General features: G+C 30.2%; 1 protein-coding gene across 3 annotated transcripts; it reads right to left on the bottom strand.

The window, feature by feature from the left end:
- Positions 1-61: 61 nt before the first annotated feature.
- On the bottom strand, positions 62-4,478 carry LOC145604597 (protein kinase STUNTED-like). Of its 3 annotated transcripts, none has more exons than XM_081660496.1 (10): positions 3,895-4,478; positions 3,683-3,768; positions 2,945-3,167; positions 2,134-2,835; positions 1,795-2,043; positions 1,544-1,707; positions 1,337-1,416; positions 1,084-1,231; positions 839-988; positions 62-734 (listed from the first exon to the last, which is right to left on the bottom strand). In XM_081660496.1, exons 1-10 carry the CDS (start codon positions 4,118-4,120, stop codon positions 489-491), a joined length of 2,274 nt encoding a protein of 757 aa, XP_081516622.1. In that variant the 5' UTR covers positions 4,121-4,478; the 3' UTR covers positions 62-488. The 3 variants fall into 3 exon arrangements, with proteins under 3 accessions (XP_081516622.1, XP_081516623.1, XP_081516620.1); XM_081660497.1 differs by having other exon boundaries at positions 2,948-3,167; positions 3,683-3,771; XM_081660494.1 differs by having other exon boundaries at positions 3,683-3,771.
- Between the last annotated feature and the right edge of the window lie 11,015 nt (positions 4,479-15,493).

Raw genomic sequence — 15,493 nt, forward strand, 5'->3', positions numbered from 1 at the left:
ACGAGTAACAAAACACACACATGCACACGCGCGCGCACACACACACACACAAAATGCACCATTTTCAGCCAGTAGAAAGTGGATGATATAGAGAAGAAATCATGCATCCATGATCCATCTGTTTAATGTCACAATTAGAATTACAAGAACAGATAATCCGGTGGAGCAAGCAATAAGATACAAAGATTTATGCAGCTCCTATACAAGCATGCACCTTGTATTCAATTATTCTTTTTTACCTTTTTTCAGGGGGTTAAATTCGATGTTTTAATTAACATACGAATGTGAACTTGGGATGGAAACTAGACCAGGAGGAGGGCAAAATCACTTGCGCACACATCCTCTCGTCCAAAGCCTAGCACATCACAAAGGGAACAAAAAGAAGACAGCTATACACAGAGAGAATTAACACTGAACAGAAACAGAAACAGAAAATTTGTTCCTCCTGCCCTGTCAAAGATCGACATTCTAACATAAATTATAATAAGTTAATCAAAACTTGAAGTGCGGCTCCATCTCCCTTTCAGATAATCCTCCAGGGATATGTTTGGCTCAGTACTACTAACAGAGGCAGCATCATCCTCGATAATATCAAGTAAAGCCACATTCAAATGGGATTGAATATCAGAGCGCGGTGTCTCACCATCCAAAACCTCAAATTCTTCAGGGTAATTACTCACTTGTTGCTTTGCCCAGTTTATTACTTCAGTATCACCTTGGAGCAACTTCAAAACCTGAACATAATGCACAAATTGGTTGAGTTTTACAAGCATTAATACGGCAGCACCAAACAATATGTAGAGCTTCTAGGCCTTCAACTGCAGGAGAAATGACTTACATTGCCTATACGGGGCCGTGTTTGAGGTTCACGCCTTATGCAAAGGGTGGCAGCCAAGACCATTCTTTCAATCTGCTCATGGTCATAATCGCTGCCTGATCTAGAATCTAGCAACTGAGAGATCTTCTCGTCTTTTAATTTTGAGTTCGCCTGCACATATTGTAGATTGGCATTCAGATAATGAGGAGCGCTCATGATAATAAAGCTTCTAAGAGACAATATAGCGCAATTGATGAGAGACATACCCAAATGACGAGGCTCTCCTTGCCCTTTGGATTGCTGCTATCTATTGGCTTTCTTCCTGAAAGAAGCTCAAGAAGTACAACACCAAATGAATAAACATCCATCTTGTCAGTCACCTTGCCATGCATGAAGTATTCCGGGGCCAGGTATCTGCCACATGAGAAATTGCAAGGAACATTGCTCAGTTTAGATGTTTAGGAATTTTAGGCAAGTAATGTGGGGAGAAGGAAGACCAGAAAAGATGAAGTTACACACCCAAAGGTTCCTGCAACATCTGAGGAAGTCAAGTGCGAAGATGCACTAGAAGCCCACGTAGCAAGTCCGAAATCTGCAAGCTGAAATACCAAATCAAAGCAAGTGTTAGTAATTATACCAGAGATTGTAAGATCTAGATACTACTAATTAAATTGATATACACAACTTCAAATTGCATTCAAAACTAGATCTTGATTTGTAGCACACCTGGGGCTCAAATTCATCAGAAAGGAGAATATTTGAAGATTTAACATCTCGATGAATCACAGTTTGCGAATCTCTGTTGTGTATGTAGTCCAATGCCTCTGCCACCCCTACTGCAACCTTGTATCTCTCTTCCCAGCCAAATGCTCCAGCTCTAGTCTCATTACCTATTATGAAATATAGTGTCTCAGTTAGGGAACAAAAGTCAGCCCATTCAACATTCAGATAAAAGGAAACCGAATTCTCTGGCATACCATGAAGATTCTCTTCTAAGCTTCCTCTTGACAAGAAATCATAGACCAGGATTAAATTCACTTCATCGAAGCAGAATCCAACCAAGGATATGATGTTTTTGTAATTGATCGTTGTAATGATCTCGATTTCAGCAATGAACTCCTGCAACGCATCCTCTGATGGCTTCAATATTTTTACAGCCAGCTCCTTCCCATCAGAAAGACACCCTCGGTAAACCTGGCTACTACCACCTTTTCCAACCATGTTCTCTGCAAATGAGCAGCAAAATCATAAGAAAACAAGCAACATCCAATCACCAAAAGGCCATAAAATTAAAGAAACCAGAGGAAAGAACATACCAGGTGCAAAATTCGATGTGGCTGACACAAGCTCTTGGTATGCAAACAATCTACAAGTGGATGAGTATTTCTCAAGAAGTCCTTCTAGTTCTTTGACCAGATATTTAAATCCGTTAATAGGGGAGGAAGGAACAGAGGCTACAGCATCTCCAACTGGAACAATTGCACCACTTTCTGCACTCAAATCAGATGAATGATCATCCATTTGGGCAAACTCGCGTCTCTTTCTATCAGGGTGAACCGCCATTGAAGAATGTTTCCCGGGAATTCTCAATACACGACGAACAAGGGATGTTTTCCGGCTTGGAACCTTTTCTGATTCATGATGCCTGGGTAGAAACACCCGTCGAACCAACTGCCAACCAGGTTTCAACTCATTTAATTCTTGATTAACAACGTAGTTTGGATCAGAAGCTTTGGCTGCTTGATATGGCACCAAAGCCATTGACTTATCCTCTCTATCGACTGTACATGACTCCTCCAGCATTTCATCACAGGCGTAATCTGCCCAAGCAGAGATGGGTCCACAAGCAAAATACCTCTTTATCAAGGTACTTCTTCTAGCCCCAGAGCTAATCTTTTCGAAACCATCACAAGCCTCCATACCAGATTCCATACTTTTAATGGAAGAACTACCATCATCATCCACTTCTACATTGTCAACTTTTGATCCAGAAACCAAACGGGACGTCTTAATATTTCCTACATAATCACAAGCAAAAGTAACTAAACTAATGAGCCACTGAACATCCTGCAACAACATAGCTAAACCAAGAAACAGTAGCCAAATAACCACATACAAATAACTTACCACCTTCTCTACGATAAACAATCTTTCCGTTATCTACAGCAAAAACCGAATAATTGTTCGACAATTTCCTCGCACAATACTTAGCCACTGATGTTGGGGAGCGAATCATGTGTTGGGCTTTACAAGTTCCTAAAATTAATGTAGCACTTTCAAATCCTTTCGATTCTCGAACTAAAATCTTCCTCAAAGATGATCCTCTACACACCTTTAGCTTCAAATCAACCTGACCAATTCAATTCATTTCAATCAAATACACATAAATTAAGCATTTTCACTTAAATAAAATAATTAAAAGCATAATCAAAATTCAAAACCCCTTGACCCCAAATCAAACCTTACCTACCAAACTATCATAAACCAAGAAGCCTAACTTCACCAACCAAAATCTTCTCATTAATTACAAAATGCAAGTACAATTACAAAGCATGTGTCTTACAAATCACAGTCATTCATCAATAGCCTTTAATTTTGGGTGAATTTTAAAATTTCCCAATAATTTAGCATTAAAGCTCAAAAAAAAAAAAAAAAAATCAACACAATAATTATTCCTGTACACATTAAGCATTTTAATTATAAATAAAATTAAATGAGCAAATGAAACAATAACAGCAAATTCCACAGTAAACTACACGAGCCATTTCAATTTCAACAAAATTCAACGGAATTATTAACCTCAAATTCAACAAAAATGCACTAAAAATTCACCAAAAAAAAGTAAATAAAAACACAAAATTAAACCTGTTTTAAATTGCAGAAGCCTTCGTACACAGCAAGCGTCGAATCAAAAGTCTTCACCAATGACAAAAGCGTCGATTGTTCAACTTCTGCTATCACCCACAAAAAAATCAACAAAAAAAATCAATAAAAATCACAAAAATGCACTTAAATTAAACACCATGAAATAATTCAACAAACCCAGAAATTAAAATTTAACAAAAATGAAGACAAACCAGTAGAAGAGTGAAGAACATGAAGAGCAACAACAAGATCTCCAGGTTGAGCAACCTTCATTAAAGCCCACGTAAGAAGTTCTTTACTCTGTTGGTCTAATCTCACACCAACTAACACCGTTCTTCCGCCGTGATTCTCGCCGGAGGAACATTCTCCGGCGACGGAAACCACCCCATTGTCGCCGTTTTTCTCATTTTTCTGGGGTTTTTTCACTAACAACTTCATCTGGGTAAACAATCAAAAATTGTTATACCCAGATCTTAAAAAATCAAAATCAATGAAATTTATCTTTGCTTGGTTTTAGGGAAGAACTCACAATTACATACACACACTTTTTGTGGGATTTTTATAAAAAAAAATTGTAAGAAATCAGATGGGATTTTTGTAATTAATTTTTTATGATGTAGTAGTTGATAATTTTAAGGGAATCTCCCTGAAAAATGCAAGAGTGTGGTTTTACTGTTTCATGGCTTTAAAGGGTAGGAGTATAAATTTTTGGATTTTGGCCTTTTATTGATTTCTTTCTTTTCTTACTTTCTCTCTCGCGGTTCAATGCCTGTTTCGTGGTTTCAGGAGAGTGGATTTTTTGTTTTTGTAACTTCCCAAAAAAAAAAAAAAAAAATATATATATATATATATATATATATATATATATATATATATATATATATATATATATATATATATATATATATATATATATATATATATATATATATTTTAGTTTATTTAAGATTGAGAATGGAAGGTGAGATTTTAGCTTAGCATGATGACATCACTCTAATAATCTTTTGTTTTTGTCTTAAAAGTAAATAAAAGATGAATTATATATGTATAAGTATATATAAAAAAAAAAAAGATATATGTGTATATATATTACGGGTGACAGTACTGAACTGAGCTGAGATGAATATTTTACTGTATGAGAGAAGGAAATTAGGAACTGAACTGAATAGATTAGAGCTCAACTGAACTGATTGGAGCTTAACTAAACTGAACTGATTGGAGCTTAACTGAAGTGAATTGAAATTAAGCTGAAGTGAACCGGCCCTACGTATATAGTATTTATATACTATTTGGAGAGGCCTAGAGTATGATGCAAATTTTGTTCTCGAATGGTGATTTTATTACACTCACTTTTAATTTACGAGCTCTTTATTATCTCATTCAACTCTTTTGATACAAAATACCTTATAATATAGGCAATTAATATAATCTTAAAAGTTTAGATAAGATAAGATGAATAAAACCGCTAATTATACATTATGATAAGGTAACATATTATCAAAAAGATAATAAGTTCATATCAAATCAGATAGAAAAAAAATTATGACCATACTTATCAATTTTTGTGCGATTTTTTATCAATGAATATCTTTATCTCAAAATGAAAAAAAAGTAAATAAAATTGAGAGGCTAAATAAAATTGGCAATGGTGATATTGATGCGACTAGAATTTGAAAATGAAACTTTAACTGTTTTTTTTATGTGGGGAAAAAAATGTGATTAATCTCCTTGCCTTCAACTAAATTTTAGTACTGTACTAGACATTTTTTTTGTCCAGAAATATTACTCTCATTTTATAGATTAATTTTTTTTAAAAAAAAGAAAAATTAATGAGGACAATGAATTGTGGAAGAGGCCTACTTAATACCAGAAAAAGCATTCAATAAATCTTCAAAAATTTAATAAAAAATGATTGATTTGTCTACATTATACCACGTAGCATCCACATAAATAGTAGCATGGGCTCCATATTCTTGTCCCAGAGTTTGAAGAGCTTTAAACATTTATAAAATGCTCCTTTTGTCAGATTATGTGATCTTCTTTTTTCATCTTTTTTAGAGCTTGAGCACTTCAATAATAAATGTAATGTTTCTCAATTCTCCATTTTATTCTTTGAAGCATGTTTTTGTGTTCATGTGTTAACCCTACTCTTAATTATTACCCCACTTTGGTTTGATGATCTATTATATTGATCAATGGGAATCTTTTTGAGCCTATATTAGTAAATTTACTTTAAGCCATTCCATATAAATTCAACAGAATATATGCTACAAGTATTGTTATATGGAGGCTCGTTTATTTTGATTATGCGTGTGGTCTACTTGTTTTATAATTCTAATTATCGCAATAATTAAATCTATGTATATTAGAATATTAATTATGAAAAAAATAAATAGTGATAACATACACAATCTCTTATTCGAATATGAAGGTCATAATCCATTATTGAATTAAGAAATATGGGTTTTTTTTTTTTATTTTTTTTTTATGTTATTTATCTCTAAGCTACTATCTATTGCTAGCTCGTGAATGCATATATTAGATAATAGAAGTATTTAACATAAATTTTATACTTTTATAGGTAACTACTAATCTCGGATAAAGAATCAGAATCATAAACTCAATAATAAAAAATACTCGTAGGTATTTTACTAATGGCTTATGTAACCGTTGCATATAATAGTTTCATAAAAACATACAGAGTGTAAGCTCACTCATTGGATCAAGCTATGGCACACGAGTAGACTATAATTTCATGGTGCAAGTTGCACGTTATGTTATTGCCCTAGCGTTCAAGTCAAGCATATGATTAGTATATTTGCTAATGATTTGACCACTTAATACTTTTAAAGTGCCACTAACCCATTGATCAGAAAAGCAAATGGTGGTAAAATTCACATAATCACAGCTAATCATCATCAATGTTACAGCTAATTATTACAGGTTATCTCTTTGGCATTTTTCCATTTGGTCATTAACAAAAAAGTTAAAAGTTTTAGGTAATTACTGAATATAAAGGTAACTTAGTATCAACATGGGATTCCAACTTTGTTCTCTCCATAAGCTGGTAGAAAAGTAAATACTTTGTACTTTCATTATAAAAGTTACGGAGTATATTCTTTTTCTAAGTGTGTGATTTATAGATATATTCTAATTACTATGAAGTACTCGATATTGAATACTATGTATTAGGGACCTGTTCTGATTTACTGAGTTGAACTGAACTTAAGTTGAAGATAAGAGACCCCTCTATCCGTTTCATATTATTTGCGACATTAAAGTATTTTATACTCGTATTTTACAAATAATACCTCAAAATTGCAAATTAAAAGGGAGGCGGTAAAAAGAATCAACATGGGATTCCAACTTCAATTTTGTAGTGACCACTATCAAATAAGGGTAAAGAATGTGGGGGTACCCTATAAAATAAGGGTAGTAAAAGTCGCTTTCTTGTGGTCAAAGTGATTCTATATTTTGGACCCTAGCTTTTTTTATTAAGCATAACTGCATAATTAATTAACAACTTTGCCCCCATATGCCTTAAATAAATGAATAATGTAGGAGCAAAAAGATCATTTTCATCAATGACAGAATATTTAGCAACCTTTTTTTTTTTATTTTTTTTGTATTAAACTATGGTTTTAATCATCATGACTATGACAATATAATTATATATTAATCTAATTCATCGCTGTCAATCGCAATAAGAGAGATTTATTCCAGAAGAAAAAGAAGTTGCTACAAAGTGGACATCATCTCCCTTTTTATAATACCTACTACTTCGTACTAATTATTAGTAACTTATTAGAATTAACCTTCATAAACTACTTTTGGGATGGTTTAATTTATACAATATTAACATTAACTTTCAGCAACAGTTCATTTTCACTATCGTCAACTCAAAATAAGATAATTATGCCTGCAGGTAGTGTTAGATAGTTTAATTAGTCCATGATACATAAAATAATCTAAATCAAGGGCATATGATGAAACGAAGGGAGTAGCATAATAATATTCAATTTATATCGGACCTTGCTAACTACAATAAAAAAATAAATCATTATGTTGTAGATAGTAGTTGATTAATTAGCTCTCCATACGTAATTTACGTATTTAGTTGTTTGACAAATGTCATTTTTATTAATTAGCAATTAATAAAATAATTATAAGCTAATTAATTTTAATTTGCTTAGTCATCTACGTAATAAAGTAGATCGAATTATATTTTCACAACTCACAAGTCCTAATATCATTGTGAGTTATGCATGTGTATGAATTTATGTACGAATAGATAAAGAATTATGAAAGTGGAAAGTATTAAAGAAGATCAGATAAGATATAGAAGTAATAATTATTAAGGATTTAAGGTGAATAGAAAAACTTAGCAGATAAATTAATTTAATAATTGTCATTATAATCCACCAACCATGGATGTATAAAATTTCATCATAATACTATCATAAAAATACCAAAAGTTGATTTAGCATTTAGTGCATAATCTATTAGTCTATATATTACTCGTACTTGTTAAACACCTACAACTGCCATCGCAAGTGTTTAAAATATACGGAGTAATATGTAAAAAATAAAAAGGAACAAAGATAGTAAACAAAAAAAGGGCTTACTAACTACGAAAGCAATGTGGAAACGGAAACGCAAATAAAAGACATAGTGCGTGCTTAGAATAGCAATATGCATGCAAATTACCATTTGTCGGTGGTGCCCTGCCGCCTACGTATGACTTTCATTCTTTCTCCATCCATTTTATTTTGCCTTTTTAACAAGTTAAGAATATAACTATACCTTTATGGTTGTATAATTATATGTAAATAACATTAATGAGGATCATGGAGTAGTCCCTCCATGGCTCATCTCTAGAGTGATCTGGGATCGATCCTCACCCCACCTCTCCTGTAATAGGAGGGACGCCCTTCGTATCTTACCGTATAAAAAAATATATAAACATTAATAGAGTACCTTTTTTTTTGTGTTGACAATTTGACTTATAATTTCAGTCATACCTTATTTGAATATTTGATAAGTTTATTATTCTTATTACATGAAAAAAAAAATAAAAAAGTTAAGGCCAAGGTTGGCCTAGTAAGGGATATTCGCCATCCTATTTATTTTACAAAAAATACATTGTTTAAAATTAGCAGATCGAATGAGTTTAAAAGGTCTAATCACTAAACTCTACCTTAAAACTACGGAGTAGTTAACTATTGTCAAACACACACACATTAGATGAATTTGAGTTCATGAGGTAGATTTTTTATTATGGTTTGAGGCGCGCGACCAAATGCGAGGTAGTTAGCTACATATGTAGTGGGTTGATATTTGTCCCATGACTTACAAAATGAAAATGTGTACTCAAATTCACCATGATTCTACTCAACCATACCAAAATTAAAGATGATGAAACATAGAATAACTTTTAACTTCGTTCGAATATATTATCTCTTCATTAATCATTCATGTTTCACTAAAATAGTGGAGACCCATTTTTAGATGTTATCACAAAATAGGGCATAGTTGCGTTACATATACGAATATATCTGTTTGTAGAAATTGCACATGGGAATGAATAATTATTTGAAATATATTAACTGATTTTAAGGGGAATAGAATTTAATTTGATTCAATGGATCAAAATGAAGCTTCAAAAAGGGGAACCAACGAGCAATGTGATAACCTCCTCTTAGCCGTATAATGTTGGGATGTTGACATGAGCACTAATATATATTTAAGGGACCAAAAATTATGAGAAATTATGGTTTTAATTACTTGACTTGTCAATTTTCTTACAAAAAATCTAAACATTTGTAAAATCATGGGCCAGACAAGTATATGTTCGTATAGTATATCATTTAATCATAATCAAACAAAAAGTGAAAATTGGCTAGATCGGACTAATACATGATTCTTCTTTGTCTTAATTCTTACTTAGGTTTTCAAAAAGCCGTATAAAATTTAACATATATGTTTATTATCGGTATGTATAACATTAATTATTTGATTGATCAAAATATAACTACCTTAATTTTGTAGACATGTTGCGCGAACATTACACATAAATGCCGCATTCTGAACAAGATCGAGTACATGACCATTTATACTGAGTATATAAACACATACTTCGTCGTATTAGAATTGAGAGGATGTAAGCATATGATTATATAAATTGATTCAATTTAATTGGCGCATATTATACCACCATAACTACACTACATATATGTGGGGGTATTCGAGACTTAGAGTGCATAAAACAGCCATAAATCAAGGAACACATACGTACAAAAACAATGGTACGAAAGCATAAGAACAATGAATTGAACAATAATGAACAAGGAACACTGAAACAGGAAATTGAATAGTTACTAGACCCCAACAAGGCAACAAGGGAACACAAGCAAGCACATGCATGCGTAGGTTGCGTAGTATGCAAAATTATACAACTTGCTTTTCTCAAATTATTAAAAAAAAAAAAACAACTTTTAGTTAATCAAATGATTTACAAAATAATGTACAACTATACTAAGCCGACCACATTAAATACTTGGAAACCAACATGAGAGGAAGGGAAGAATAAGCTTCATTTTGCATTGTTTTCGAGAAACATGGTCTCTTTTATTAATTAGGATCTATGATTATAAATTATAATTTATCTATTAGACCGTTACTGATGAGTATAACGTATGCTTCGTTGTGGTCTATACAAATATATATAATTAATTTAAGAGTATCAATACATAAAAGACAAAGGCCTTATTTGGCAATTGGTTGTTGGCTGTTGGCTGCTGACTGTTTAACTTGGCTTGTTTGACTGGCTGTTAGTATTGGCTGTTTGTAGTGGCTGTTTGACTATTTATTGTATGTAAACATGTTTGGTAAAATCAACTGTTAGATATTGGCTGTAACTATGCAAAACAACCTTAAAGGGCATTATTATGTATTCTTATACATTTATTATCAGTATTATTAATTATTAATTACTAATACAAAATATTAACTACTAATTTATAATTACTTATTATTAATTATAAACTACTAGTTATTAAGTACTAATTACTAATTATTAAGCACTTAATATTAATTACATATTACTAACAATTGTTAATTACTAGTTATTAATAATTAAGTACTAATAATTACTAATTACGGAGTACTAACTATTAATTTTTAAGTACTTATAACTACTAATTTACTAATTATTAAATAATAATTATTAATTATTAATTAATAATAATAGATTATTAATTACTAATTATAAATTATTAATTACTAATTTTTTATTACTAATTACTAATTATAAATTATTAATTAATAAGTATTGATTATGAATTACTAATTATAAATTATTAACTATTGATTATTGATTATTAATTACTATTTATAAATTATTAATTACTAATTATTAATTATTAACTATTGATTATTGATTATTAATTACTATTTATAAATTATTAATTACTAATTATTAATTATTAACTATTGATTATTGATTATTAATTACTATTTATAAATTATTAATTACTAATTATTAATTATTAACTATTGATTATTGAGTATTAATTACTATTTATAAATTATTAATTACTAATTATTAATTACTGATTATTAATTATTAATTATAGATTAATAATTATTAATTATTAATTACTGATTATTAATTATCAATTATCAATTATCAATTACTAATTAAAAATTAATAATTAATAATTAATTATTAATTAATTACCAATTATTAATTACTAATTATTGGTTGATAATTATTAATTATTAATTATTAATTACTAATTATTGATTGGTAATTATTAATTACTAATTATTAATTATTAATAATTATTAATTAATAAATATTAATTATTAAGTATTAATTATTAATTATTAATTATTAATTATTAATTATTATTAATTATTAATTATTAATTTCTAATTATTAATTATTAATTATTAATTATTAACTATTAATTAATAATTATTAATTATTAATAATTATTAATTATTAATAATTATTAATTATTAATTATTAATTAATAATTAAGGATAAAAAGTAATTTTTTTAATGAAAAGCCAAAAGCCAAAACCAAAAAGCTAGTAACACTAGCTTTTTGTTTTTGGAAGAAAAGCCGGCTTTTTCACCTAGCTGAAAACCCATTTACCAAACAAGTATTTTGGCTGTTTGACCAAAAGAAAAAGCCAAAAGCCAAAATCCAACCAAAGCCAACTAAAAGCCAATTACCAAACAAGGCCAAAAGCTAACAATTGAGGCGTTGAATAAGATAGCTAAAAGTAGAAATATTAACTTGAAATACACATTAATTATACCGATTAACACGTGATTTTAACATGCGTTTCTAAATTAATACTATTTTTTAAGAATTATTTTAAAGGTTATCTAACATCTTGAAGATGTTTTCATCAAGAATTCACATACAAATCTTAGAGTTGTATATTAATTTAATAATTTAAGAACACATGATAAAAAACTTATACTTGCAATGTATAATTGTATATACACATGAATAAATGAATAATGCTAGCTCATTACTATTTCAACTATTTCCCGATTTTGATTAATAAAAAATAATAATATATGTAAAAAAAAAAAAAAAAAATAATGCCTACATTATCCACACATAAATTGTGCAAGTAAAGGAGCAGAAGATAAGCCACTAATATAGCGTAGTGTAGCATATTTAATGTCCTTTTTAACTTTTTTTTTTAAAGTCAAACAATTTCATATTTATGTACGTACTGTATGATATATCGCAAAGTTGATGAATTAATATTTCTTTCTTTTTTTTTCTTTCCTTTTTTTTTTTTTTTTTTTTTTTTTTTTTTTTTTTTTTGACAAAAATATAATGTTATACGTAAAATTATAATTATGTTGTTGTATGTTAATGGATTAATTAAGGTTATTATACAATATAATTGAACTAAAAGAGCTTATTGCATTTTGTTTTGAGAATTGAGGCGGCATTGAATCATAGATAAGGATATAATTTAATCATAGAACATGAGTTGACATGCATCACACATACATTGCTTGCTACTTGCTATCTTAAATTCATCGGAAAAAACATAAATGATCCATAATACTAACAGTACAAAAATTTCCCATCATACAAGTGATAAAAAAAGGCTTTAATCACAATACCGTAACTCCATGCCATGAAAGCGAATAAGGAGATAAATATTCACAAATACTTCAGCTAATTCGAGTTATTATTAATTAATGAAGAAGGTCTGTGACGTGCTATATTACTATGCTAGCTTGTTGTGTATCACGAAATTTGGTAAGTTGGTAGCACTTTAAATAAATTAAAAGTAGTAGTTCAACCAATAATGTGAAATTTTCAGACAATATGAAATGGACCTCGGCAACCCGAACAAGGAGGAGAAGAGTTTGTCCACAAACAAGGCTTAAGAGCTTCTATAGTAAAACCAATTGGCTATACTAGCTAGGACTGTAGGAGTAACTCCTCTACCTTATAAAGTGAAATTATTTATCTCTCATCTTTTTCCAATGTGGGACACTCATAAGTGGGCTACAATAGATTTGAACAACCAAATCATATAGTGTGTGTGTGTATATATATATATATATATATATATATATATATATATATATAGGTGTAATATATTATTATTGTATTTGCTTTTTGACCTAATTCCTTCAATTCGTCCATATAATTTCACTCTCGATGTGTCCATGCAATTCCATGTCTTTTGTTATTTATTTTTTATTTTTATTTTTTCGTTTTCTTATTAATTTGATCCGTTTTGACTTTTGCATTACACAAAATACGTCGTACGCAGTATTATCACATATTCTATTTTGTCATTTTTTGTTTAAGAATTAGTACTCTATATAAGAATAAAAATAATCAAGTGAGAAATTAACAATAGAGTTTATACATTTAATAAACGAAAAGGCAATACATTACAATTTAATTAAATTGTAATAGCTATTTGCTAATTGCTATAATTCGTTCCACTAGGTCAATTTGTCACCTTGTAGCATGTATATATATACTCGTATATGTTTGGCAAAATCAGTCGCTTGTTACTGTCCTTTCATAAAAGAAGTGTAGTCCTATATTGACATGGTCGGTAATAAGCAAATAATTGAACATATGAAAAAGACCATGTTTACAGCATGATTTAACAGACAAACATACGTGATTTTCATGGCCACGTCACATCACATAAAACAATCACCAATTACTTTCATTTTCATTTTCTTTTTGATGACATAAACGTTACCAATTACCACTACGAGTACTAAATAAAGGTCCTTTCATATTATACAAGTATAATATTCTATATTTGATTGTCGCAAGATTTCCTTCTTCCAAATCGATTCATGTCAATCATGTACAGCTTGTGTGGATTGTGTTTTGTTTTGTGTTTTCTAGTTTTTTTTTTTTTTTTTTTTTTTTAATTGTTATAAGTGAAGAGGCAAACACTACGCGTATATAAAATAAAGTAAAATAAATTATTATTCGTACTTTAATTATAATTCTATAGAAGGAATTCAAATTTAACAAATCTATATATTAACTATTAATAAAATAAAACCTACTGACATCATTTTTTTTTTTTTTTTGACGGGAGACATCATTAAGGGACACTTCTTAATTTGAGTTAAGCACACAATTAGATACTCAATTCTTTAAAATTTCACCTTTTAGGTACTCAATTATTTTTACTTTGCTTTTGGGTACTGAGTTAAGAATTCAGGCCAAAAAAATTAAATCAGCCAAAGAATTGAGTACCTTGGGTTAAAGAATTTAGTACCCTTGGTTAAGTATGTGGGCCCCACCCGATTAAAAAATTAATATTTATATAAAAAAAATTGTATTAAATTAGACTAAGAAACTAGCCGTTGGTTTCTCTATTTAAAGAGGCATGAACCTGGCAGAAAATTCATCAAAAATAGCAAGAAAATTCATCAAAAAATTTTCTTAGTGTAAACCTGCAAGCAATCGATTAAAAGAAACAGATGGGCAGTCCTCCATCCACAGCTGCTCCTCAATCAAATTGAGGGAAAGTTTTGCTTAGAATATCATCCACATCTACCTTATTACAAGTTCTAGACTGAAAAGAAAAGCAACAAACATCAAACAAACTAGCCATGATTAGAACATCAAACAGACAGCAGCAAGTTGATTAGATGAAGACAATCCGAAGAGGCCTTCAATCTCCTAAGCCCAGCATCATACGCATATTTGAGGCCAAAAAACATGGCATGAGCTTCTTCCTTACAAGCACCAATTGAACCAGAAAAAGACTTGCTCCCAACCATAAGTTCATCAACAACAGCAGCTTAACCAGCAACAAAACAGGTTCATTGAGCATGTTATTTAGGCATAATTTCTGCAAGGTTTTGCCAGATTTTGTAGAAAAAAAAAAAAAAACCAGAAACATTCAACAACAACACTACCTTAATCCAACAACAAAGCAACAACAAAGCAACAAATTTAACACAAAAACCACAACCAATCGACATCATCAATTTCTTCAAAAAAAACCCCAAAATTCGAAAACCTTAAGTCGCAACAAACATCATCAAATGGGCAAAAAATCCAAAATTTATATCAAATTCACAACATAAATGATGAGAAATTGAGCTTACCTCAAAAAAATGGCGGCTTTTGGTGTCGTTTTCACCAGATTCGAGCACAAAGAAAGCTTATGGTGTCGTTGTTCTTCGACAGTGGAGTGCGCAGCAAATTTCCAGAAAAGGGAAAAAATTAACTCGCAAAAAGGGGAATAAAGAAATAGAAAGGAAAAAAAAATGGGTTG

This window comes from Chenopodium album, chromosome 22, assembly GCF_948465745.1.
Source record: "Chenopodium album chromosome 22, dcCheAlbu1.1, whole genome shotgun sequence".
NCBI lineage: Eukaryota > Viridiplantae > Streptophyta > Magnoliopsida > Caryophyllales > Amaranthaceae > Chenopodium > Chenopodium album.